Genomic DNA, 27,413 nt, shown 5'->3' with positions numbered 1-27,413 from the left:
GAAGGGTGCACCCGATCATTAAATTTAATGTGAGCCAAATTAGAAGAGAAAAGGAGAGAATGATCATAAGGGGCACTCAAATGGAAAGAGTATATATTGGTTATTTGCATATGATTAAATTCTGTTAAATATATCTTTATTGTATTAATTCATTAAAACATTCTAGTAGCGAAATATTAAAAGATGTATGTATTGAGATCAAACAGTGAATTAAAAAAAACCTGATAAAATAGACAGTATTAGTGTCTAGCCGCAACACTGCTCAGAACTTATTTTCTTTACAATGTTTTCTTTTCCATTTCCTGATGTGAATTCATTTTTATAAATTTACAGACCTAACTCAATTAATCTGAATGGATAGAATGATGTGTCCATAGAATGTATGTTAACAGATCCTATTTTATTATTACCAGTAGAAGCATACAAGTTACACATAGGATATTAAAGAGACAAACTACTAGAGTGCAGCAGTGCAATGCATTTTATTTATTTGCTTACTTTTTAATTGTCATTTGCAATGCACATTTTAAATGCAAAACATTTCATTTTCTGCATATGAGTCAAGGTATGTCATTGGGTCGCTAAAGAGTAAGTTGTTGTCGACTTATTCCTAATACTATGCACAATTGTTTAAGCAACAGTTACACATGCAAAATCCATTCATTAAATATCAGATACACAGTAATGGGAATAAGTCAGCTGAAACATAAAAGCAAATCAAATATGTTTGTGTTTTAAAATCCCATCTTGTTTGTGTTTTAATCTCTTCTCCTAAATAAAACTTTAAATTATAGTACAGAAGTTATGTGAACATGTATAAATTAAAAATCCTGCAAATAATATATATATACATTCTGAGGCAATTGCTTAAATATTCATCAGGAACAATTAGATCATAAAGGATGGCAAAATTATAAAGATATTGACTGTACTTTTTAAGGATTTTAGACACTATTCTGTGCTCTGTACATGAGCACTAAACATGCTGCCTCTTATTGCCATATAGCCCACAAATACCCTTATAATTTACACTAGTGTGCACGTTATCCAATAAATAATACACAAATGAGATTAATATATATTTATAAATAATATTTAAATGAACAATGTTAAGTTATCCGCATTGTCATTCATTTGGAACATTTATGCATTATAAGATTTGTTAAGCCCAATATTGTAGATTCTAAGGAAATTAGAAGTTATGTGCTCTGTACATTCAGTTGGTGGAACTTCTGCATCTAAATGTTCAAATGACTACTACTCTATCCCCAACATTCCAGGATCCAGCAAAGCAGCAACTGAGCAGCAGCAGAAGCAGCAGGTAGTCAAAGCAGCACAGTCTGCCAACTGTCGTCCTTATGGGAGCCTGATCCCAGTCAAGACTTTGCCCCAATTCTTGCTGCTTTGCTCCCGGTAGTGTTCACAGCGTTGCTGGGGTGTTTGAATGGGATGGGAAAGCGTTAAAGTGGAGCACAATCTAAAGTGATAACCGTACCCCTTGCACGTTGGCAATGCTTGCTCTGGCAGCATGCCAATACTAAGTGAAGGCACATGCATAGCTTCACCTAATGCGATTTTCACCCAGCCTACTGACAATTCAACTGAAACATGAGCCACTTAGAGAATATTTTCCAAGACCACTTCAATTTCTCAGTCCATCCCTGCTTTAACGTACATATAGACTGTAAATTATTTACTGATCTCTTAAGCATTAATTAGCAACACTTGTGTATTATAAGGAATGACATGCCCACTACTGTAGTTTATATAGATATATCAAGTTGCTTTACAATTCTGTGCTTTTCAAAAAATCACTCACGGAATGCTTTAGTATTATACAGTATATGACACTAGGGCAGGTGTGCCCAAACTCAGTCCTCAAGAGCTACCAACAGTTCATGTGTTCAGGATTTATTTATTCATGCAGAGGTGAGTTCATCTATTTGGCTGGGTCAGTAATTATCCCACCTGTTTCTACAGAAAGAAATCCTGAACATCCCTGATCTGTTGCCTTCTCTTGAGGACTGGGTTTGAGGTCCTCTAGACTAAGGGAGTATAATATCAATATGTTATATCATTCTAATGGGAAATATCTAACCACATGAAAATAGCCAATCTGCCTTGCAAAATTAACAGTTTGAAACATTAAGGGAAAATAAACATGCTCTATGCATCAACTGAAAATGGTAATGTTATTCTTTTCTACGCTTTAATGAATCACTTAAACTTATGTGGATGAAAAATATTTTGCATATTGATCTATGATTCAGAACAATTTTTCATGCATTTAAAGAGTAGGCTGTCACATTCTGCCAGTCATGTACCTAAATCAATCACTATGTTGTCTGTTCCAACAGGAAATTAAAATTGACATGAAACATCGGACTGAAGCACTGGACTGCGAAGATGTCTTAAAAAAAACTTTTTTTTTCTTTTAGAACAAATATTTACATTATTATTAATATTATTATTTTCAACATAACATATAATTTTCATTTCACACAAATATTTTAAACTGACCTAAAATAGTGAAGGTAGTTTTGACCTTCCTTTAAACACAGCTAACTCTTTCACTGACAACATTAGAACTGTTTAAAGATAACTCTGAAATTCCAGGTTGCATTTCGATGGCTTCCTCTGTCTCATCCATGTCCATGCTAATTAGTTCATTGCCATTTCTGTAATGATTTAAATTAAGGTCCTTGCCATACACGGTAGATGATGCTGGGTTATGATGACATTGGGTTTGTTGGAGCATTGTCTTTCTGCTATTGTAATACTGGCAGCGGATGTAGTTGGAAAAAGCTCTGCGATATGTTCGGTTGAAGAGTGTGTAGACTAGTGGGTTGATTCCCGAGGAAACATAACCAACCCAAACAAATACATTCAAGAGCTCCACCATTAGGTCTTTATCACATGCCTCCTTACAAAGTACAGACATGATATTTGTGATGAAGAAAGGACACCACATGATAAGAAACAAGAAGAAGACAATCCCCAGGACTTTAGAGGCCCTGCGCTCATTGTTTATCGATTGCATCGTCCCCTTTCGAAACAGCGCCGCCTCTTTGTTTACTGGAGAGTTTAAATGAGATGCTGCCTCAAGGTTCTGGATCATTGAAATGTTTTCTGTGTTGCTGTCTTTCTTTAGACCGCTAAGACTGTTCTTTCTCTGCTTTGGCATTTCCTCATACATGAACACAGTAGCTTGTTTTTGTAATACCTGAATGGTCAGGCAGTAAGTAAATACCATGATGATAAGTGGAATAAAAAATGCCACAAAAGAGCCCACAAGTACAAAATTTTCATCATTCAACACACAGCTCCCATTCACAAATACTCTGGAGTCATCCTGAAGGCCAATGACAGGAATCGGCATTGAAATACCTAGAAAAAAAACATAGGCTTAATGATGCAAGTTATAATAGAATAGACAAATGCAATGTCAAATGTAATACCTCTTTTCAGAATAATATGCAAGGTCAGTAAAATAAAGTGGTAGGTCATTAAAGTGTGTTGCCAAGCGAGTTACCTTGGTCACAATTTAGGGTTGTAAAAATTAAATATAGTTTGTATGTGATTCTTATTTGAACATAATTTTTGAGAATATCATTTTTAATTGGCATATACCTCATAAGTTTCTTAAAAATAAAATAAAATTGCCTTCAGGTACAATTTATTGATTTTCTTAATATCAGGGACACATAGGGTTATATTAACTAAACTGCGGGTTTGAAAAAGTGGAGATGTTGCCTATAGCAACCAATCATATTCCAACTGTCATTTTGTTGACTGTACTAAATAAATGATAACTAGAATCTGATTGGTTGCTATAGGCAACATCTCCACTTTTTCAAACCCGCAGTTTAGTAAATCTAGCCCATAGTGTTGTGTATTATTTTACACCTGTTAGGTATTATTACAAATATTCATGGGATCACATTAGTACTATTTTAGTTATAGCTCAACTTTCAAAGTATTGCACATACAGTATACCTGGCTAAATAGATTTGCTCAAATTAAGGAATTTTCATTTTTTTAACTTTATAATGTTTATTGGTATTTTCAAATAACATAACAACTGAAATTAAAAATGTATTTTACCAAACAGATGTTTTTTTTTTAATATAAAGTCACCGCAAACATCTTACATGCTTAGACAAACTGTTGATCACATTAAAAATTCCAATTGCAAACTGAATTGTGTGCTTTCTTTCTGATTTTACCTGAAGTTTGCTGTGTTTTAAGACTTTTCCCTAAATGAACACCTCAATGTCCTTTGAAATACATAGTAGTGCTTCTTTCATTCAAGCCATTTAATAATTATACAAGTAATTGAAAAGGTAGCTTAATATACAAATACAAATGGAACCAGCATTTCCTTGATGCATGTACAGGCAGCAAACCTGGTGAACATGCACTGGCTGATGGGAAATATGACTACTATTTACTTTAATTGAGTTAAGATGAGCAGGCTGATGAATAAGTGAGAGGAAAGGAAGACAATATCTAATAGAAATACCCCTGGCACATTAGTGTCATCTGCTAATAACAGGAGATGATAGCGTGAAAGGGGATAACTGTAACATGTTAAGGGCTGAGCTCTGTTTATTGAGCGGGGAAGAGAGCGGCACATATAATAGATCCATCGTCCCTAGGCAGAAACAGAAATACAATCTTGCCCTGGACTTCTTGTCCATCATTCTGCACATATCAATCATGCATAAAGCTATTCACTAACTGAGCCCTTGGGTATATGCAGGGCAGGAGCATGTGTCCTTGGTGCCCTAGGCACCTCCCTCTTAGGCTCAGCCATCCCTCCCAGGCGCTGCCAATCTTCCGCTTCTTACCTAGTTTGGAGCAAGGGTGAGACAGCACCTTTTCGGGAGCGTGGCGCTGGGCTATGCCATCATAGCCTAGCACATGTTGGCTAACCTATGACACTCCAGGTGTTGTGAAACTACAAGTCTTAGCATACCCTTCCAGCAGTAAGCTGCTATATATTGGCAAAGCATGCTGGGACTTGTAGTTTCACAACACCTGGAGTATCACAGGTTAGCCAACACTGGCCTAGCACCACACCCCCAGCCCATTACAAACATGGAGCAGCTGCAGCGAGCAGCTTCACCGGTAATAAGTTGTTGGCTGCTACCCCTTCATGTTAGTGATCACATAGAAAAGAAAAGAGAATATGCCATAGTGTAATACTGTAAAAAGAGGGCAATATACACTCTGTATTGCCCTCTTTTACAGTATAACAATATGGTATATTCTATTTTCTATGTGATCATGTGATCATGACCAAACTGAGTGGCTCCTCAATTGAAGACTCATTGGTATCAGACATCTAAGAAAAATACCAAGCCGAAATATAATTATTCCCTCTTTGGAGATATTATTTACACTTATTAGAGAGGTTTCACATTTTATTTTATTTTATATTTATGTCTTTTGATAAACTGGTGTATGTTCATGCTTGAGACCGATTAGGCTGCATATATAGGAAGTGAAGCGCTGCTGAAGTTTAGATATTCTCTTTATATGTGATTTATATAAAGCTGGGTTCATGTGGCTGAATACAGTATGCATACAACTGGAAGTGTCTGTGTGCAAGGTGTAATAATGCCGTGGATGAGTTTTATATATTGCCAGAGCACACATTAGCTTGTGTTCATCATGAGCAGTTTGAGGATGTATACATTAGTTACAGGTACAGTATGCACAGGATTGTATAGTGTGCATAGGAATGCATATAATTGCAATGAAGCTATAAATAGTGAGCATAAAGCTGTATATAATGGGTACATGATTATAGCTAAGGTATATTGAGCTGAATGTATTGTGCATAGGGCTGTATGTGATTAGTTTTGGTATTCTACTTGCATACCTGTTAATATTCCAAATGGGAAAAGTGGAAATAATTAGACCACATCCCCAATGTACATAAACAACATGTAGATCTGCCTTAAATCCCATCCATTTTGGGATTTTAGGATGTGCCACACTTCTTTTTCCGATACACCACACCCCTTATGGCTACCAGAATTTGGTACATTCCTGCAAAAACTGAGATTTATTTTGCAGGTGTGTACTTGTAGTAAGATGAGCAGAGATGGGGGAGGCAAAGGGAAGCGGGTGAGAGAAAAACTTTTAGGCCTGAGTCATTAAGGAGAGCAAAGCTTAAAATAGGAGTAACTTTGTACCTTGGCAAAACCATATTGCATTGGAGGGGAGGTAAATTTAAACTGTGGGGACACATTTATAGTTGGGGTAGGGCATGTCCTAGATCAACTTTAAATTTCAGTGTAAAAATAAAGCTATCAAATATTGGTGTGCTACATGAAAAAACAGCCAGTATTTAAGTTATGTGCAAAATAATAAACTAATATGTACCCTTTGCATTGCAACATGGTTTGTCCCCGAGAACATTTACTCCTGTTTTGCTTTGCTCTCCTTAATGACTCAGACCCTTTATCTCTAAAAAGAACACGGCGATTGTCCCTGTTCTTTTTAGAGAGAAAAGTTTTTTTCTGGTATTTAAAATGAATATGTAACTGTTATATTTACAAGACACTGTCAATGGATGTTCAGAAAGCTTTTACATAAGACATTTTACAAACCACATTGTTTCTAACAAAATTATAAAGTTTTTAAAGGAAAATTATTAAAAATCAGTATGCATTAGTGTGCCTTTAAGTAAATAAAGCAATATAATCTATCATTGCAGTAGGAAGTTGGAGCCAGTGGACAGAAAAATAAAACAAATTAGACAGTTCATCAAGCAAAAAACTACAGTTTCCCTGCTTTCTGGGACAAAGTGAGATTGATCGTCTATGGTAAAAGCACAAGATACAGCAAGCTTAAACAAGGATTTTATTTTATGTGAAAATGACATAACTGCAATTACATAAGCAATTGTAATTAAGTATAATTGTTTATGTATTGGTGCCTGGATTTTCAACAGTAAATTTATATGTATTATTATATTAAGAACTGTTGATATTTTACAAATTATTATCATCATCCTTATTATATTATTATTCAGACTGCGCTTCAGTAATCACCTCTTTATCATCTGGAAAATGCTCTAAACCAGCACGATTTTAGCTACCTTAGTAATGACTATTTGCTTTAGCTCTGCAATGTGGCATAAGCTCTGTGACTCATTATATGTCGTTCCAGTTTTGATGTTGATCATTTTCTAATCTACAAAAAGTAGATCATTCTTTAGTCCATAACCTGATCTAATCACCTGAAAATTCTATTACCCAGCAAGACTTTCAATCTGAAAACTGCTCTGAAACAAAAAAATCTCTATTCTGAAAAATTCTCAAATCCACCATTAACAAAGTCACAGGTTGCCAGTCTGTAAGATAAAACATTTTAAAGCTGTTTATGTGTACAAAAGATGCCTATTGCAGATCGACTATACTTTTCCCTTCTGCACTCAATCACACACCCAGCCTTTTAATTTTGTCACTCATTCATACTACCCACAAAAGGGTTGGGAACACTTAATCGATGCGGAAAAATCCGACATCAAAAAGTCCTCCAACTAAAATCCAAATTTCTGGAAAACCGATGTGAAAATAAACAGACTTACCTTGAAGCCGACGCTGGAGATCTCTGATTGGCTCACCATGCTGACAGCAAGTTATCCCAATTAGAGAAGTGTTCGGCACTGCAGCTTGATGTCATCGCGACATCTGTCAATAGAAATTTAAAGCAGCAATGTCGGGTTAAGTGTTTAAACACTTAACCTTAGGGATCCCCACATTGCCGATTTAAATTTCTATTTACAGACGTAACGATGACATCAAGCTGCAGTGCTGAACACTTCTCCAATCGGGATAACTTGCTGTCAGCATGGTGAGCCAATCAGAGATCTCCGGCATCGGCTTCAAGGTAAGTCTGTTTATTTTCACATCGGTTTGGCAGAAATTCGGATTTTAGTTGAAGGGCTTGTCGATGTCGGATTGGTGGTAATTGTGAAAACGATTACCACCGCCACAAATAATAGTTGATTTGGATTGTAACTTTATTGCCTCTAAATATCTGCAGGTGCTGACAGGTATGTACGCAGCTGCAGCATCTTGTGTAGTAGAGTATAACAGACCTACACCCGCATTCAACAGCGCACGTATCTTGAGATTCATGTCTTTATGAATTTATGAGTATGCAAAGCCTATATATGTGTTTATAATACTAAAAGCAGGTTGCGCCCAGGATACGTGCCTTAATGAATCAGAGCCTTTCTGTTTATCTGGGTATTTTTCTACTGGCATCTCACATGTGAGTGTGCCTTTTCCTGGTCCGTAAAAGAGGCAGTTCCCAATAGAATGTATCTCATATCTGACAATTAACAGATCCCAAAAGCGGATTCTGAGGTCCCAAACCACTGGTTGCACACCTCGGTACAGTGTGGTTCCAAATGGTGCATTATAAATACAAACTAATATAATAATGTTTACTTATATAAATATTTACCTCACTCTCTACACACACTCAGCAAAGAAGACAATATTAATGCTATTGTACATAACAAATTGCTTTAATTTAGTCAGAAGATTAATCGAAAGCAATTGAATAAAATTACCATTATAAAATGTGCTCTGATATTTGAATTTGTTTTATTTTAACTAATTTGGTGCTGGTTCAATGTGTATCTCACTACAGCCTCCATATTTAAGGAACATTTGCAGGAGATGAGTCACCAAGTAGAAGAGTTAAATTTGTCAGCAGAGCCTTATTATGCATTAATACTTACTTTTGGGTAATTGTGAGAGTCTAAATTATTTCAACACACAGCATGGATAGAGGGGTGTTTCTCAAACCTGGTCCCTAGTGACCACTAGCAGTGTACATTTTCCATCTGCCAGTAACAGGTGTAGTCCCTACTGTCTGACACATTTGAAAAGATCCACAGGGGGTACTAGAAAACATGGCTTAGCTGAAAAACATGCACTGTGCTTCCTGAGAACTGGATTTGAGAAATACTGAGATACTGAGAGGATACCAATGTGCACACTTTCCATGGTGCTGAAATCGTATGAGCCTATACACATTAAACTTACATGAATTTATATTTGCTTTCCAAATTAGCCATGTGAATGTAGAAAATATTACATAAACATGCTGAATAGCTTCAATGCAATAAGTAATCAATTCTATGCATGTATTTTATCTTAATGATGGAAACAAAGCAGCTATTATTTTTCACATGTGGCTATGTGGCTAGATTTACCTAGCTGATGCAGGACCCCACCTTTGAAGAGCCATGGGGAATATTCCTTCTTGACTCTTAATTTATAAACTACACTAGTAATATTATTAGTGTGGGAAGCTAGATGGAAACTGAACTCGTGCTAGAGTAATACATGGATAAGATAGAATGAAATAATTTTTACATTCTTTTTCAGTCCAGGTCATGACCTGATCTTGCAGGAGTCTAATTAAACTTGGTGGAGATTGAATATTACCAAATGGTTTTGTAAAGGTATGATGATCTCTTGCTTAGGTTGATAGTGGACTTGCATTCCAAATAACTTTTGCCCTATTCTCTTTTAGAAATATTGTTTTTTTTATTTATATTTTCTTGCATAATTGCATATTAAACAATTTGTTATAACAAATTATAATTTTATAGAATGCGTATAAATTAATGCAAAATATTTGTTTAACATGTTATTTATCAATATGAGATGCTTGTTACCCCTTTCATCTGTTTTCAGAACAATAACAAGACAAAACAAACAAAACAAACAAAGGTCTCATCATCTATTCACATGATTTGCGTTTTGGAGTCAGGTTTGACTGTGAGAGCAAAGAGCTGCTATGTTTAAAAATGTTTTTCTATAACTGGTTAAAGCACATATTTGTGGGTTAATAGACTCTAACTATATAATCCTTCTCTCCCTTCTAATGCCAGATGTCTATGTAGTATGAGTAACCCATCACCTTTTACATCAGTTGCAATATATGGAAATATATGGAATGTGGTATTTGGGTCACGTTGTACTCTTATGGAATTGCTAATTAAAGGACTACTGGCTTTACAGAATGGTAATTAGTAAAAGTGTGCCCAAACACACAAGGCTTCAGGGCAATTCATAACTGTAATCCCATGGTCAGGTGTATGATCCTTCAGCAGAGAATACATGTGCCTGTGGGCAGATATTACATTCTGATTTCACGCTACTAGCATTCTACTGGTAAGAAAACAGTAGCTTATTAAGAGTCTGACAATGTAACTCTATTACTGCGCAATACATAAACCTTTGCTTCCGTGCTCTTAAATTCTTTCTCTAAACCTGCCGATACCCTATGGAACAGCACATCTTCCCCATTTCAGATGTATGCCATTCCAGTTTTATATGTTATATTACCTTTAAATGTCAACTAAAATTGTATTTTCCTCCTTCTATAGTGATCGCAATATATTTCTTTGCTTTTTTGACTTTTTTGTTACCTAGTATCGATATAATATATATTTTAAGTTCCATTTTGTGATGATCATTAACCATCCAGATATTAGTATATACACTATTTGGTTGGATGGCAGCAGTAAACTTTTGCTAAGATGAGTTTTAAACCTCTTGAACTCTTCTACGGATATTTAAAAAATAACAAAGCAAATGGATGCCATGTTAAGAACTGCTTTGAACTATGTTGCCTTTTTTATAGATGTAGAATGATTTCCACATCTATAAAGAACCTCCCACCCCAATTAACTGCACCCTCCAAGACAGTCACATTTATTTTAACTTGTAAATAGGCTGCACTGTTAAAACTGTTACGCAATGACTATGTACTCCTGTTATGGTAGTTTTATGTGATGACCTTCTCTGCAATTTTGCAAAAAAACAAATTACATATATATATAGCAATTCTCTTAATGTATCTAACTATATTAAAGCACTTTCAAACTGAGTTATATGATAAATGTAAGTGGAACCTATTTTTAAAGTACAGGCAAATAGTATTGGATGAGCACCATTGACAAAAAAATTCTAAAAGTTCCTGATGATGTAAATGTTTTTAGATTAATGTTTCTAAATCTGCTCTTTACTAATTGATGTATCTTTAGCTGTCACCTTAATGTCATCAATTTTTTTAAAAAAGTTTGTGTTCTGTGAACTGATGTATTTACATAATATGTAATGATTAAAATGTGAAACCATACCATAGTATGTTATTGTCTTAAGACAGATCCTCATTGTTGAAAGTATCCGTGACATCTACAGGCTATAATTATTAACTACTCCTAGATAATAATGGGTAACCTACAGTAGATAAACAAATTTAATAAAAATTGTTCTTAGACTAACTACAAAGGTATTCGATTTAATTTTAAAATAGCATATTACACTTGCATCTTGTTGGCAGTTCTCCCAAATTACTGTGATTTACATTATACTGCAGTGGATTGCTAGTTTGAACTTGTACAGAAACCATGTATTTGCAGACAATATAATCGGGCAAGTGACTAACATCTAGCGTACACCTAAAACACATAAATTACGTGTACTTTATTTGTATTTGAACTTTCCAAATTAATAATTCATACGTATCCCCTAGTTTATGAAAACATGAATACTAGTGAGAAAGTGATTGTACTATGACCTTCTGATACAGGACTATATCATATAAACAGGGTGATTAAAAAGTCGCAGTACACCCTTTTATTTCAAAAATTCTACAGGAATTGGGCCGATTGGCCAATTTCAAGATGGCGCCCATGTTTGGTACATACCGTAAAAGATAGACCACGTCACCCATACCTTACTGGAGTATTCAGGTTTCCCAATTTCCTGTAGAGTTTTTGAAATAAAAGAGTGTACTGCGACTTTTGAATCACCCTGTACACATCTGTTACATCCAGATAAGCAAGTACATTGTAAGCATTTCAGTATACTTGAAAAATGCTAAATAATCAATAATACATTGTAGCTGAATTTTAATATTTGATTTTATCATCTTTTGTGTAATATAAAAAAAACATGATTGTTACCTTGTGGGTTTGTTTAACTTTTATTTTATTTTGAAAATTTTTACTTATTAATTTAAATTGGAAGCCTTCGGTACCTTGACATATCAGAATTACAATTCACATACAGACGTGAACAAAATAGTACACAACCTTTTCAGATCTGTCCTTTTACATATCAGGACATAGTTAACAACCATCTCGTTTTCACCAAGTCCCAACATTTGATAAATCTAATCTCATGTGACAATTTTTACAGATTTTATTTTGTCAATATTTATTTAACAACAATACACCGACATGACGAAGCCATGAATGAAAAGGTAAGTACACCTATACTACTTCAACATCAATAAAGAGGACATTTAAGCCAGATGGTGCTAATCAAGTGCACTTATTGTTTGATCACCAGAAAGTGCTACGACCTTTACATAAAAGCAGAACTTTTGCCATTTTAGTCTGGAGCATTCAGGTTTGTGCTGACACATGTAGTCAGGGCCGCCATCAGGGGGGTACGGGGGGTACTGTTGTACCGGGCCCGGGCTCACCAGGGGGCCCGGTACAACATCTCAGCACAGACTTACCTCTGGCCCGCCGCTGGTCTCCGCTATTCTGTCTTCAGCCTGGCTGTCACCGTGACAGCCAGGCACCAGGATCCAATCGCAGGGGTGGAGGATTCATTCCCCCTGCGATCATGTGCTCTGCCTGTGACAGATCACATGATCACAGGGGGAATGATTCCTCCACCCCTGCGATCGGATCGTGGTGCCTGGCTGTCACGGTGACAGCCAGGCTGAAGACAGAATAGCGGTGACCAGCGGCGGGCCCCAGGTAAGTATGAAAGTATGTGTTGCTCATGGGGGGGGCGCTCATGAGGGGGGGGCGCTCATGAGGGGGGGGGCCCAGGTGGCACGGGGGGCCCGTACTGGGCCCGATTTTTTCTGAAGGCGGCCCTGCATGTAGTAAAGACATTTTCAATAATCTTGGACAAGCAATTGTTACTGAGCAGTCTGAAAAGAATTTAAGGCAATTTTCAAACAATTTGAAGGCCATCATTTCACAGTTAGAAAGATTATTTACAAATGAAGCACGTTATAAACAGCTGCTAATCTCCCAATACCAGCAAATTCATCCAAAGGTCAGACTGTGTGATGCTCCAAAAATTGCAAACAAGTCAAAAGCTACATCCAGGAATCTACAGGTGTCTTTCAACACAGTCAATGTTAAGGTTATGAGTCTACTGTACAAAAAAGACTAAACAAATATGGATTTTTTGGAAGGATAGAAAGCGCCAGTAGAAAGCTCCTTTCTCTAAAAAAAAAAAATGCAGTATGGCATAGATTTGCAAAGTTGCATCTGTATGAAACAAAAGACTTATGGAACAATGTACTTTAGACAAATGAGAACATAATGGAGTTATTTGGTTTCAACACACAATGCCATGTTTCTCAAAAGTGTTTCAAGAACCTCATACCAACTTTCAAGCATGACGATGGAGGGTTAAAGATTTTTATTGCTGCATCTGGATGTCTCACAATTATTGAGTCTACCTTGAACTTTTCTTTATGCCAGAGTATTCTAGAGAAAAATGTGAGGCCATGTGTCTAATAATTAAACTTGGGATGAAATTTTCTCATGCAGTAGGACAATGATCTTAAGCACATTAGCAAATTTACTACTAAATGGTAGAAAAAGGATCAATATTTTCGATAGGGCAAATCAAAGTCCACACCTCAATTCCATTGATATTATGTAACGGAACCTTCAGAGAGCTGTACAAAAACTAATACCCTCGAACACTAATTAATTGACGCAGGGTTATAAGGAGGGATGAGTCCAAATTCCTTATAGAAAATGTAAGTGAATGATAAACTTATACAGAGAGCCATTGCTGCTAAAGGTGGTTCAACAACTTACTAAATCATGGGGTGTAATTAGTTTTCGCATATAGCTTCTTCATGTTAAATTACTTTTTTGTTCAATAAATAAGGACAAAATAAAGTATGTTATGTGTTATTTGTCAAATGAGATTAGCTTGATCAAATTTTAGGACTTGGTGAGGAACAGATGACAACTGGGGAGTCGCAAGTTGCTTATTACTTGTTCCAGCTCTCACTTTAATAGTAGTAAAGCTTTGGATGGATACAATACAATGGTAGTTATGGAAATGGTTACCTAGTGGTCCCAGCTATTATACATTTCAAAGCCCTCAACTTTGCTGCAAACATCTGTCTCTACTCTCTTGTCTCTTTATGTTTCTCTCCCCATTCTGCTAAAATGTTCACTTTTATCTTTTCTTATCTCTACCTCCCATTCCTTTCTGCAATACTTCTCTTGTGCTGCACTTATTGTCTGAAACACTCTCCCTTGTTCTATCATACAATAACCAAAGCATCAAAGTTTTAAGAAATCTTTGACCTGTTTGTCAATGTTTATTACTTTATTAGCTACTCTAACTAATCTCACATCTCACAACACCTACATTATTGTTCTCTATAATAATGATCTAATATGGTACATCCACCAACACCATACGTAACACCTATCTAACTATATTGTCCAGATGAAAACCAACTATGTGACTTGTTCACTCTGTAGTCCTAAGCACTTAATGATATTGCCCCCTATTATTAATTTGTGGCTGATCCATTGCTAAACACACATTGCTTCATTTTCATGTCTATTGCTGCTATACTCTAATTACCTTGCATGTAGGGTCTTTACTACCTTTGTCTCAAGTTACATTTGTTTATTGTAACCATTGTTTTTTGTTTATCCCCCCAGTATAAAGTGATGAGTGAAGAATACTTCTCAAACTTGCTCATCACACTTGTTTGAGTCTACAAAGTAATGTAGAGCAGAACAAAAGAGTATAGTCAAGAAATAATACAATGTGTATCTTATATAAGTATATTATTATTATTTATTTATATAGTGTCAATCATATTACCCAACACTGTACACAGTATATGTAATCATTCACACCAGTCCCTGTCCCATTGGAGCTTACTTTCTAAATACCTAACAAACACGCACACATATATATACACACATACACACACACACACACACACACACACACTCTCTAAGACTAATTTTATCAGAAGCAAATTAACCTAGCAGTATGTTTTTGGACTGTGAGAGGAACCCATAGCACCCAGATGAAACCCACACAAACACAGGAAGAACATACAAACTCCACACAGATATGACTCCAGCTATGCTAACCACTGTGCCATGGTGCTGTTATGCTGCTATATTTTATAGTAAGTTACCAATATTTTATTAACACACCTAATCAAGTCACACACGGTGCAGTCTGAGCTGACCTGGGTGCACTACACCACCCTTATGACTTAAAAGAACATAGTCTTAACATATTATTTTTTTATATGTGAATTATTCCTCTTTAATAAATTTTAACATATAATACCCAACGATTAAGAAATAGTGAAGAATATTAAAAAAATTCTACTGTGTACATTCTTGGTCTGTACTTGGAAATAAAGAACAAAAGGAAATCATGAAATAATATATATTGCTCGTTTATATTAATCATGTTAGTTGGGAACATTTGTAACTACCTTTTATTGTTAACATTAAAATCATATTAGAGAACCAGACAAATTGAGTTTATTTTCTGTGGCATAAATACAAGCTGATACTCCTACACATTGTTTTATTAAACATGCTTCCGTACACATAGCCTGAGGATTTTCAATGTATACATCCATTATTTTGTCTGGTAACTTGTGTATAATTGTAATAGGAAAAAAGCTTTTAGTTTATGATGTGAATAAAATAAAATTTGTTAACCAATGGATTTAATTGTGTTGATGTATTGAAGTTGTATACATTTACACGAAAATAGAAGTGTTTTAAAATTAAAACAGAATATATTTTACTACATTTAGATTTTTTAAGGGGTTCACATCAGCGCTAAAGGATAAGTCCGCTGTAGTCTACTGGGGTATATTATGGTCACCTGCACTTTAGTGGGTCTAAAACATTGGTATCTTTCATCATCATCATCATCATCAATGTTTATTTAAAAGTCACCACAGATTCTATAGACCTGTACAATCATCTTACATGAATACAATAAATATAATAACAGATACCGATAAAGATAATAACAGATAGATGAATACAATTAAGCATAATAGCACATACAAGGTAGGACATTAGTTAGCAAACATAACTAGCATGGATACAGGTATGAACACGTGTGTGAGTGAGCACACAGTGGAGGATTCAGACATGACGACAGGGTTGTACAAGGGAGACAGACATGAAACATAGGGGGGAGAGGGCCCTGCATGGCAAAGCTTACATTCTAGAGGGAGGCTATATTAAGATACAGTAGGTTCAAATGGGTCACAATTGCATGTGGTGGATGGAAGAAGTAGAGGGAGTGGACATAAGGGTCTAGGAGGGGATAAGGTAGGTAAGGATGAAAAGGTGCATTTTTAGGGATCGTTTAAAGTATTGAAGTTTGGGGGAGAGTCTGATAGGATGAGACAAAGAGTTTTATAAGTGGGGAGCAGTATTTGAGAAGTCTTGAAGGTGGCAATGTGAAGAGGTTATGAGGGGAAAGGTTAAAGTTCAGAGACAGAGTGGAGTGGTCATGCTGGGGTGTATCTCAAGACAAGGTCAGCGTTGTATGGAGAAATATTGTTGGTGAGGACCTTCAAGGTGGGAGCCAGTGAAGGGATTTATAGAGTGGGACAGCAGATAAGGAGCAGTTGGAGAGGAAGTTTAGTGTAGCTGCAGCATTTCTAGATGGAATGTAGGGGGATGTCAGTGAGGAGGAGGTTACAGTAGTAAAGGTGGGAAATAAAGAGTGAGTGTACAAGGAATTTAGTTACTACCTGAGTGAGGAGAGCACAGAGAAGCAAGTTAAAGGTGGTTACCTTAATGATTTCAAATTAGTTTCTAAAATGTACATATAAAATATGCATTTGTTATCACTATACCCATTACTGTTCAACAAGTATCATTCACTATACGGACAATACTTTTTTTTATCTTGTAACTATCCCCGTACATGCATTTACCCACCTAATATACTATTTTTCTCTGTTTTCATTGCAATTCTGCTTGTCTTTTTAGATTATTGTAGTCCATTCCATAATCAGACTTGCTATATCTGCAGAATTGCATTAGCACACCTCCTTTCCATCCTACTTCTATTTCCCCTCCCCATTTTTTTTTCTCGTCTTCCTATCCATTCCCCTCTGGTCAACCTATGCATTTATCTGCTATTGTCATTCTGCTATAATCCCTCCTTTTCTAATCTTTATTTGTTCTCTCACTTTATTGCCTTCACAATATTCATTATTTTTTTTATTTTATTAACATTGTTTATTCACATTTCCCATCCCCTCCTTATTTTTCCCTACGTTCTTCTGCAACATTTTTTCCTTTCCTCCCCTTTGCCAACTCAAACTGGAGAGTTAGCTCCACATTACAATTATTATGCACCTTCTTCTACTCACACCTATTCCTCCACCTCGTGCCCCTCAAGCAACTTACCATTGGCAATGACACTGCAACCCCTACACCAGCAACCCAGACATTAATCCATGAAAGAACCCCTTACACTCCTTCACAGCTAGGAATGGAGTACTGCTGACACACTTACTAACTATCATGGCACACAAGCCAAGAATCCAAGTCCCTTGCATCACATGACCAGTCTCACCTGCCACTCAAAACTCCTGTTAGTGCTGGAAGCGTAGATTCTAATTTCTCAGTTTTTAAAGGCATTTCAGAGCATATGACTGGTAAATCAGTGAGCCTGGAGATAATGATCACCCGCTTCCCTAAATTCACATTTATATATGGTCCCTGCTATAACAATAGAGCGGTTTGGTATTTACTTAATTGCAAAAGGCTCTTCTTCTGCAGGAAGTGCCAGAGGCAGCACTAGGAGAGACAATTACACATTTGCACTGGCTCACCATCCCAGAAAGTAATCAGCTACTATGTGAGTAGAATGAGAGAGTAATAAAATTATTGGTCTGACCCTCTGCCCACACATCATTTCAGTTCACATATTCAGTTGTTCTTCAAAAAGTTGTAAATTAAACTTGTGTTGCAAAGCTAAGATTGATAGATGTATGATCCTAAAAAGACTTTGCAAAGTCATCTCAGTGCTTGCTGAGGAGATGGAAAAACTAATGCCACAATTAATTCTTCCCACAAATCAGATTATCACTGACTTGTTTTCTCCCTCTTATAAGTCGCACATGCAGAAAATTAGCAACCCAGTATGGCTGTCAAGGGGTCTCTATGTGGGACTACTAAAGGGTCTTTGTGTAGGGTTACCAGTGGTTCTTTTAGTTGGAAGGGCCCTCTGTGTGGGGCTGTCAGAGGTTCTTTATGTAAGGCTGCCGGTAGGTCTCTGGATAGGACTGCCTTAAGTTCTCTGTGTGGGGCTACTTCACTCATTGATTTTTCCCTTGTATGTGTATAATACAAAATGTAGGATAAAACATGGAATCATGTGATTATTATAGGAATGTACTTATTTTTTATGACAATGTTATCAAATCTACTTCAGAATGTCCAATTGCATCTATCACATAATAATTTTATTTCCTTGCCCTTCTCTAACATATAAACTTTGACAAAGAGATGTAATCTGATGGATTTCTATGAGGTTTCCAATGCTTATGCACTACACTCCTCTCTCCTATCACTGCTTGCCTTATTAAAACAATACTCCTACCCCATAAAAAAAAACATTCATGTGAATGGCAAGTTCATAGGTAGGGGAATTGACCAGTGATAATTGTTATCCCGATTACCACCAATCCGATATCGACAAGCCCTCAAACTAAAATCGTAATTTCTGAGAAAGCAATGTGAAAATAAACAAACTTACTTTGAAGCTGACGCTGGAGATCTCCGATTGGCTCACATTGCCGCTTTAAATTTCTATTGACAGACGTCGCAATGACGTCAAGCTGCAGTGCCGAACACTTCTCCAATCAGAATCACTTGCTGTCAGCATGGTGAGCCAATCGGAGATCTCCACCATCGGCTTCAAGGTAAGTCTGTTTCATTTCATATTGCTTTCCCAGAAATTAGGAGTTTAGTTGGAGGACTTATCGATTTTCAGCATCGATCAACCCGAATTGACAACCCATCAGCCTGTTTAAAGCAGACTTAGAAGACTGTTTAGCAGCGCTGGTTAATTGGAGTCTTTGAAAAAACCCATTAGAACTGTGTGTTTTAGAATAATTTAGTGAACTCCACCGGAAACATTTTTAGTTTTGGGTAAAGCTGTAATTCAAGCAATGAACATTTTTGAGATTAAGGTGCCTTTAAGCTTTGTATGGTACCAGCAGAAGACTGGTCTTAGAACAACAAATTGATAAGCATACATTTGGTTATACGTTCCTTACAGCTGAGAACATAGACTGCACTGCTTACCCATTGATATAGTCCACACAGCAGCAATCTTCATCATAGCTTTAGTACGGGAATTGAAGCGACTGTGTTCTATGGGGTTACGTATTGCTACATACCGATCAAGAGAGATTGCACAGAGATGCATGATAGATGCTGTAGAAAATAGCACGTCCAATGAGATCCACACAGGACACAGCTTCTGTGGCAGAGGCCAGGCATAATCTGCAGTGAGATATGAATAAGAGAGTTATACTGTAAAAACTGAATCATAAGTCACAATTAAGCATAATATTTATCATGAATCTTAACTATTTAATGTATTTTCCAACCTTTTAGCAGGGAATCTGTATCTATTTTTCTATTTTTATTTTATTTATTAAAAGTTTTAACTAGATTTACTAATCAAAACTTGGAAATATATTAATTTTTTGCGATCAAACCCAAATGTATGATATCAACAATACCAGAATTTTAGAGAAAGTAAAGTCAGGAATGGATGAAGATGTTAGTAAAAACTTGAGTGAATTATTCTTCAAATATCTACAGCTTAGTATTTCCTCTTTCATAAAATGGAGATTATAATATTTAAAATTACAGCGCACGGTTTAATCAGTAAATCCTTTAGATGGAGACTGGGCCAGCGACATATTGTAATACCATACTGGCCCCCTCGAGTGCTGTAGAGGTTAAATTTCATAGCTTAGGAAGCAGAGGAAGCTTGCAAGGTCTTTTATGATATAAATAATAAGCCAAAATCTAAATCCTTTAGTTCCAACTGAAATCCTCATGCAGTGATTTGTGCCAAACCAGACATTTGATGCATTTTAGTAAAATTAAGGGTAAATGAACGAGAAAACATAATTACAATAAAATCATTGAACACTTAGGTCTCACACAGGATTAAGCATGGACTGGGCAGTACTTGTGCCTTTGGAGAGAAAAATAAATATTATATATGCTTGTAACAGGGAATTTGATGCTTTTATTTGACATATAGAGGAAAATATTTTATTGTAATGCACCATAGCCAAGAATTGAAGCAGATATTCACATAGTTTACCCAATTTATTACTATGTAAACAATTCTGTATAACATGTATTTACTAATATTATTATTTTACTATTATATTTAATAGTATTTACTCAGAGAATTCTGAATCTAAAATCCACACTAATATTGTGATTACAATTAAAAACATATGTTTATTGCCAACCATTAAAATATTTTGACCTCAGAACTGTCTTCTCTGCAAGCAAATATAGCCATGGGAGGACAGACCAAGCTCTTCATAGTATAACAACAAATAATACAGGATATATAAAAATAAATGTTAAGCAATACGATATTCTACATAAATCAAGGTTGTTATAAAAATTCGATCAGATAGAAACGATAATTCTGAATGGTAAATCTGTTAGACAGAAACATGAGTATTGATTAGTAAACCTATTGATATTAGATCAAAATAGTGGCAAATAAACATATAAAATCAGATCATAGATAGTGGACTTCAATGAAACAAAAACAAACCATAAATAACCAATCAAATGCTGCCATGTATGTCAGTGAAAGATCCCCTCGTCAAAACCGTTCAGATTGTTGTAAGAACCAGTATCTGGGATATACCGCAAGGAACAGAATACAGAGTAGCTTGTGCTAGTTCAGTAACAGGCTTAGCTGTGTTAATCTTGGGATATTTAAATAAATGCCCAAAAAAATATTTTTCCCATGGTGCAACTTTACTGTAGTAAGACAATATGGCAAAAAATAACAATAAACAATAATCAAATTGGTTAAATCTCAGTTTCAAGAAAGAAAATAATTGATGACAGCATACAATCAAGGGTGAAGATAAGGGTTCAGGTACCAGTTACCTGGGCTTTGGTCTACATTGGGGCAAGACTCCCTGTGGCCCATAACTCTGGCCCATTCCACCCTAGGGATGTGCAGAGTTGGCTTATAGGTTGGAAGAAAATGAGGGAAGGAGATTGCCCAGACCCCTAGGCTATGTAGTCTATGGGGGCCCCAAAAAGCTACATTACCAGGATCTGAATTTTCTCACTATGGCCCTGCCAACAGGAATTAATGTCAATTTACTACCTTTGATAGTACTTTTGAGATTAGAGCTCTGTACTGCAGGTACCTAAAACTTTTTAAAACTGGATAGATAGTTACTGATTTTCTTATCCACTTTCTAAGGTGGTGAATTGCATTCTGTCAACACCAGTTATTAACGCTGAAAAATCCTTATTTCATGCCTCTACCCAGCAGTCTTTCTAAGTGACAGCTAGCTACCTCATGCTTCATTTCCTGTTTCCACAGCAACCTACACATTCTCAATGAGAAGGATGTTGCTTCTTTACTATATGCATTACTTAACTAAATACACTGCGCACTGACTGTACCCTATTATCTAGTCTCACTCTGTAAAATAATCCTTAAACTCTAACACAACCTAACCGTCTGTGGAGAAGCTTCCAATTTGTCACAGCACTGTGTTATGGTCACATTTAGATCATAAGACACAGATCACGGTTTTTAGTTTTTTTTTTGAGAAGTAACACAATTGTAGGATCTAGCGCTATGTATTTTGATTTCCACTACATGCTCCTTAACTGAGTTTTTGTGTTTACTATGTCTCATTGTAATTGCCATGGAGTACAGTTGTCAGAAGCTGCAACAAAGTGCAGGAGAAGGTATTGTTGTGAAAATGACTGGAAGGAATTGGTTAAACGTGGATAACAATACTACATGTATGTATATATATATTTATGATTATGGTGGGTAAATAAGCAATATATAGTTATTATACAATTATTAAATAATAATATCCCTAAATTGATCATCGGATAAGATAATTTAAAATTAATTGTTATTCATTACTGCCTGGTAATTATCAAATGATTTTAAAAATAGGTAATAGCCCAAGATTCCATTCCCACTCTCTTCCCTTTTCCCTAGACAAGAATTTGGGGAACTTTGCAGACACAACTAATGTTACTCATTTTATTTTTCTCTGCAAAACAAGCAACCGTTAGAGCTGTTGAACAGACACTCTGCTGAAGTTTAAATGTTATTTAAACCAAAAGGCAGGAAAAACAAAAGAACAAAATATTTAGAGATCACCTTCATATCATTTTACGGGAAAAAGATAAGTCTAAAACCCCTTTAAGTGTCATTAACTAAAAGCCTAAAGGACATTTTGAAATACCATCTTCACTTCAGAATTGATAATATCACTAGCATTTCGTTCTTCAACTGGTCTCCCTTTGACATGGCTTCTGACATAAACTGTATTTCAAAAGAATGCATTTGTCCTTGCTTTAGCAAGAGCATCTAGATTCCATAACCATGATCGATATATATTTAACTATGTACCTCACTTCAATTATGAGATCAATTCTTGTTATTTCGGTACATCTTAATGAAATTATAGAATACCGCTTTTGACAGGTTATAAAACAGGTTCCTTTGAAAATTAAGGAAAGCAAAATGTTCATTCAATAAGTACCTTAATGCTTTCATTTCTCAGCTCAAAAAATCTAACGTAGGAATTAGACCGTAGAAAGCCAATTCGATTATTTAATTTTTATCTGGCATAGTTAATTGATGCACTCTCAAAACTTCTGCTATCTTCTACAATATAGCATGGAAAATGTGATATTTTGAAAGATCCTGATCTGTGGAAATCTTCAGTCTTGCAAAATAATTCATAAGGTCAACAAATTCAAGTCCATGGTTTACGCAGCCGTTAAATAAATGTTATTTTTTTATGTATGCTGAATTTTTCTAGCTTTTCAATCAACTGTGCTCCATGCACAGAATGTTCCTTTCTATCAATATGAGATTTGTCAAGCTATTTTCTCCACTTCTTTCCGTGTTAGCAAGCTGCAGAATCACTTATCTTGTAGTCGAGTCACACACCAAAAACAATACATTTATTTAGCTTTTATACAGTAGATAAAATCAACTTTGCTTCATGGTGGCTTTTATTCTTAACATTGCTGACTTGTATTTTCACCTCTTGGAATTGTATGTTTGTAGCTTTTTGATGTTTTCTTGTGGCCTATTTATCATTAACTCCTTCTTACTATTGGACCATTTATAAAGTCCATTACATATATACCAAAGCTCTGTTGAATGGCGATGTTATCCCAAGTACATCCCCATAACAGGTTCCTTTCTGTTAATTACACTCAGAGGACACTGTCTTAGGGTAAAAAAAACATTTCATTTTCAGACAATGGGACCTAAAGTAAAAATATTACATAAATAAAAAAACATATTTCCAAAAAGCATTTCTTTGACATAAAAAAACCCAAATATAAATATAAATAAATTGTAAAGCGCTACGGAATTTGCTGGCGCTACATAAATAAATGATGATGATGAAATAAAGTAAAAAATAAAAAGTTCTGTGAATGAAAATTATTTTCTATGCACTGTTGGAATTGTTCATTCACTTTAATACTAATTATTTCTCTCACTGACTTCAATGACAATAGTTTACCCATAAAAGTAATGGCTTTTTTATTTCAATGGTAGTAGTTTTCTCATATAATTTTCCCCATAGAAATTATTGGGCTGTTGATGACTTGAGCAAAGACATTTTCTGTGAAAACATGTAGCATGAATGAAATTTCAATGTTTTGTCTACTAGCTGAAAACGGGCAGTTGTTCTCTATGAGGGTTGTGCCATAAAATTGGAAAATAAAGTGGGCAAAGTCAACTTTATTAAAGAAAGATCCAACTTTGAATTTATTTTATGAGTGTTGAAAATTACAGTTGTTAACCTTTAATTATTTAATTTCCACCCAAGCAATTTATGATTATTGATCCTGCACCAATGTACAGTGTAAAGAAGATACGACTCTGCTCAACTGAAAGAACTCAATGGTAAATCCGGCGGTGGTGACACCAATCTGCTTCTTTTCTAAAGCAGGAGAGAAATGTGGTATGTTCACTGCTGTTACTAATTCAGGAACAACATCACAAATAAATGATGTTTAAAGAATGTTAAAATATATGAAGGCTGGGGGGAGTGTCTGATCAGGTGTCGTAGGGAATTTCAATGGTGAGTAATGGCACAGGCGAAATCTTGAAGGCAGGAGTAAGAGGTGGTTATTAGAGTACAGGTGACGCTCAGGTGAAAGGCAAATCTAAGAGGACATGCCAGAGCGTATGTCAAGATGAGGGTTTATATGTATAAAGAGGTGGTGCTTATGAGGGCTTTGTAACGGAGGCTGAGTAATTTAAATTGGATTCTGGAGGATATAGGAAGCCAATGCAGAGCTGCATATGTAGAGTGGAACAGAGAGAGATCAGTCTTACAGTGACATATTAGTTTGACGTGAGTACCAGATAGGAGGAGGTTGCAGTAGTTGAGGCAGGATATGATGGGAATGAGAAATGATTAGTTTGCAGTAGTTATTTCTCTAATTTAATGGATATTTTAGATGTGTTTCACTGGGGTATGACTGCTACTTTTATAATTCATTTTTTTTCAGCAATGTCCTTGTGCAAGCAACCTGAGCGACAAGTCAGAGCTTTAAACCTAGGCTCTAGCCATTTGCAGCAATGGCATGCTTAATAGGCTAAAACTAACCTGTAGACCGTTAGATCGTTAGAATATAGACATACAAATGTTAACAGAGTAAACTGAAATAAAACAACATTAAAATATATGTATTTCCACTATAAATACTGAAAATCCTCCAAATATATTATATACAATACTTTATTCTGCAGAGCTATTTAGCTCAATCTTTTCCTTTTTGCTACAAGAATTTGTAGTCTAAATATTTTCATTGAACCTTTAGAAATGTAAACATGTGTAGCTTGAACTGGGCTATAAAATGGATGTGTTATCCTTTTTTTATGAATGTCATGCTGCTATCTCTGATTAAACAACTCCCGCTGTCATAATGTGCTATGCCTCTTCATTTATTAAAAATAAGCAACACAATTACTTTATCAACTCAGCCATACATAAAGAGGGATATCATTTATATAATTATGAACATTTATTAATTAGTCACTGCAAAACCCTGTAGTGCTGTAAGTCAGTATACCAAATCATACATAAAAACAGATCAAGTATATACAAGGTTGAAGAAGAGCGTGTTGACATGAGTTAGAGAGCAGAGAATGTCCTGCTTGTGAGAGCTTATGATCTGCAGGGAGAGGGCAATATTAAAAGAATAGGAGTTTGTGTAGATTGTGACTGTAAGTGGTAGAACACCCATAGAAAGTAATATCAGATGGGGGTAGAATAGGCTATAGTGAAGAGGTGGGTTTTGTGAGAGCACTTAAAGAGTCAAGGTTGGGGGAAAGTCTAGCCAGGAAGGGTAAGGAGTTTCATAACTGGGGAGAAGCACCGAAGAAGTCTAAGATCTAAGAGTATGTGAAGGAGAATATCTCTTGAAGAGGTAAGAGATGTTTGAGTGTGAGGTTTTATGGAGAGCTTTAAAAGTAAGGGTGAGTAGCTTGAATGAGATTCTGGAGTCTGAGTGTTGCCGGTGTAGGTATTTGCAGAGTAATGCAATGTATGTGGAGTAGCAAGCGAGGATGTGGAGTCTTGCCGTGAAGTTTAGATAGAGTATAGCAGGGATAGATAATAAGGCCATGTACATGGAGGATGTAGTAGTCAAGGTGAGGAATAATGAGTGAGTGGATAAGGGTTGGCAACATCCAGAGTAAGAAATGGGTGCATTCTGGCAATGTTTAGGGGAATGATGCAACATGACTGTGCAAGGGACTGTATGTATGGAGGAAAGCTGAGGGTCAAAGATAAGACAGAGGTAGCAGGTATGGGGGACTTGGGAGAGCTTGATGTTGTCAACGATGATAGAAACTAGAGGTGGAGTGAAAGTGGGAGAGGGAAGATGATGAGCTCCCTTTTGGACATATTAAACTGGAAGTTTATATGATAATCCCATCTAGACAACTGGGACTGATTTGACTTTCACTGTGTTATAGCTGCATGTGGTAAATAGAGAGTTAAAATGTAGCAGTTTTTTAATTTAAGAAGAAGTGCTGCCAACCATGGAAAGGTTGGATGGTAAGGGATATTTACACACTAAGTTTAGTGTAAGTGTTCCACAAATGTGTTTGTGATGTCACAAAAATGTCTTTATGACAGTCGCTTGCTTGTGTGTTACAGCACATGGTTGATGAAATGTGGAATGAGTAAATTTAGCCTTATCAGAACAGAAACACACAAAAAACATATTTGATAGATTTGACGAGAAAAGCATTTTTCTATAACTGGCTATCACCATGCTATCCATGGCAGCAGTCACCAACAGTGAAAAGATTTGCCGTGCTTCTACTGTGTAATGTTCCAGATGAAAGACATGGGGAGACTATTTAACAAGTCCCCTCTTTCAAACGATGTGGCCTCTTGTGTGATCCCTAGATAATAACAATACCAGACAATAGCACTTTACAGTATAGAAAATATTAAGCAGCACATGGCTCCAAAAAACTTTGGGAACCCCTCATTTGAGAGTGGAAGGTCCTCTCTTTCAAATGTGCCCCTTAAAATGTATTGGCTGGTGATCATCAAACAATAACACCCTACACTACAAAAGTGTAAGAAGTCCAGAGATGGAGGTCTTAATGCCCAGATCTCCCCCACCCTGGCTATAATACATTCAGGGGTACTCAGTGGTAGGTTGTCTAATTGGCAAAATGATATGTCTTGTTGGGCTACCCATAGTGTTCCTAAACATTTAAGGCATTTCATTCAAGACAGTGTAAATTAGCCAAAAAATGCATTATCATTTTCAAATACAAATTTTATTATGATAACTTATGTATAGAGCCCTGTTTTTTTTGCAATTTCAATTATAATAACAACACTTTTTGCCATTTTGCCCAGATTGTATTTGCTGCATCAGGAAAGTATAAGCATCTAATTGAATGTTATGAAAAGTTCTCTGAAACAAACTACTTATATTGATGTTAGAATGTGACCAGCTTAAAAAGTGACAAATTAGCCTTAGC

At 35.9% G+C, this 27,413-nt stretch overlaps 1 protein-coding gene across 2 annotated transcripts in view; it reads right to left on the bottom strand.

Moving 5' to 3' along the window:
- Positions 1-466: 466 nt before the first annotated feature.
- The window catches only part of HTR2C (5-hydroxytryptamine receptor 2C), a 451,942-nt gene continuing 424,995 nt past the window's right edge, over positions 467-27,413 (bottom strand). For both annotated transcript variants that reach the window (XM_075187205.1, XM_075187206.1), the window contains 2 exons: positions 19,427-19,627; positions 467-3,387 (listed from right to left, as the gene is read on the bottom strand). In XM_075187205.1, coding sequence (XP_075043306.1) covers positions 2,552-3,387; positions 19,427-19,627 — 1,037 coding nt within the window. In that variant the 3' untranslated portion in view covers positions 467-2,551. The remainder of the gene's footprint in view (positions 3,388-19,426; positions 19,628-27,413) is intronic.

The sequence above is a fragment of the Mixophyes fleayi genome, chromosome 9 (assembly GCF_038048845.1).
Source record: "Mixophyes fleayi isolate aMixFle1 chromosome 9, aMixFle1.hap1, whole genome shotgun sequence".
Classification (NCBI taxonomy): domain Eukaryota; kingdom Metazoa; phylum Chordata; class Amphibia; order Anura; family Limnodynastidae; genus Mixophyes; species Mixophyes fleayi.
The sequence above is the reverse complement of the archived record's forward strand: the minus strand, read 5'-3'. Positions and strand labels throughout refer to the sequence as shown.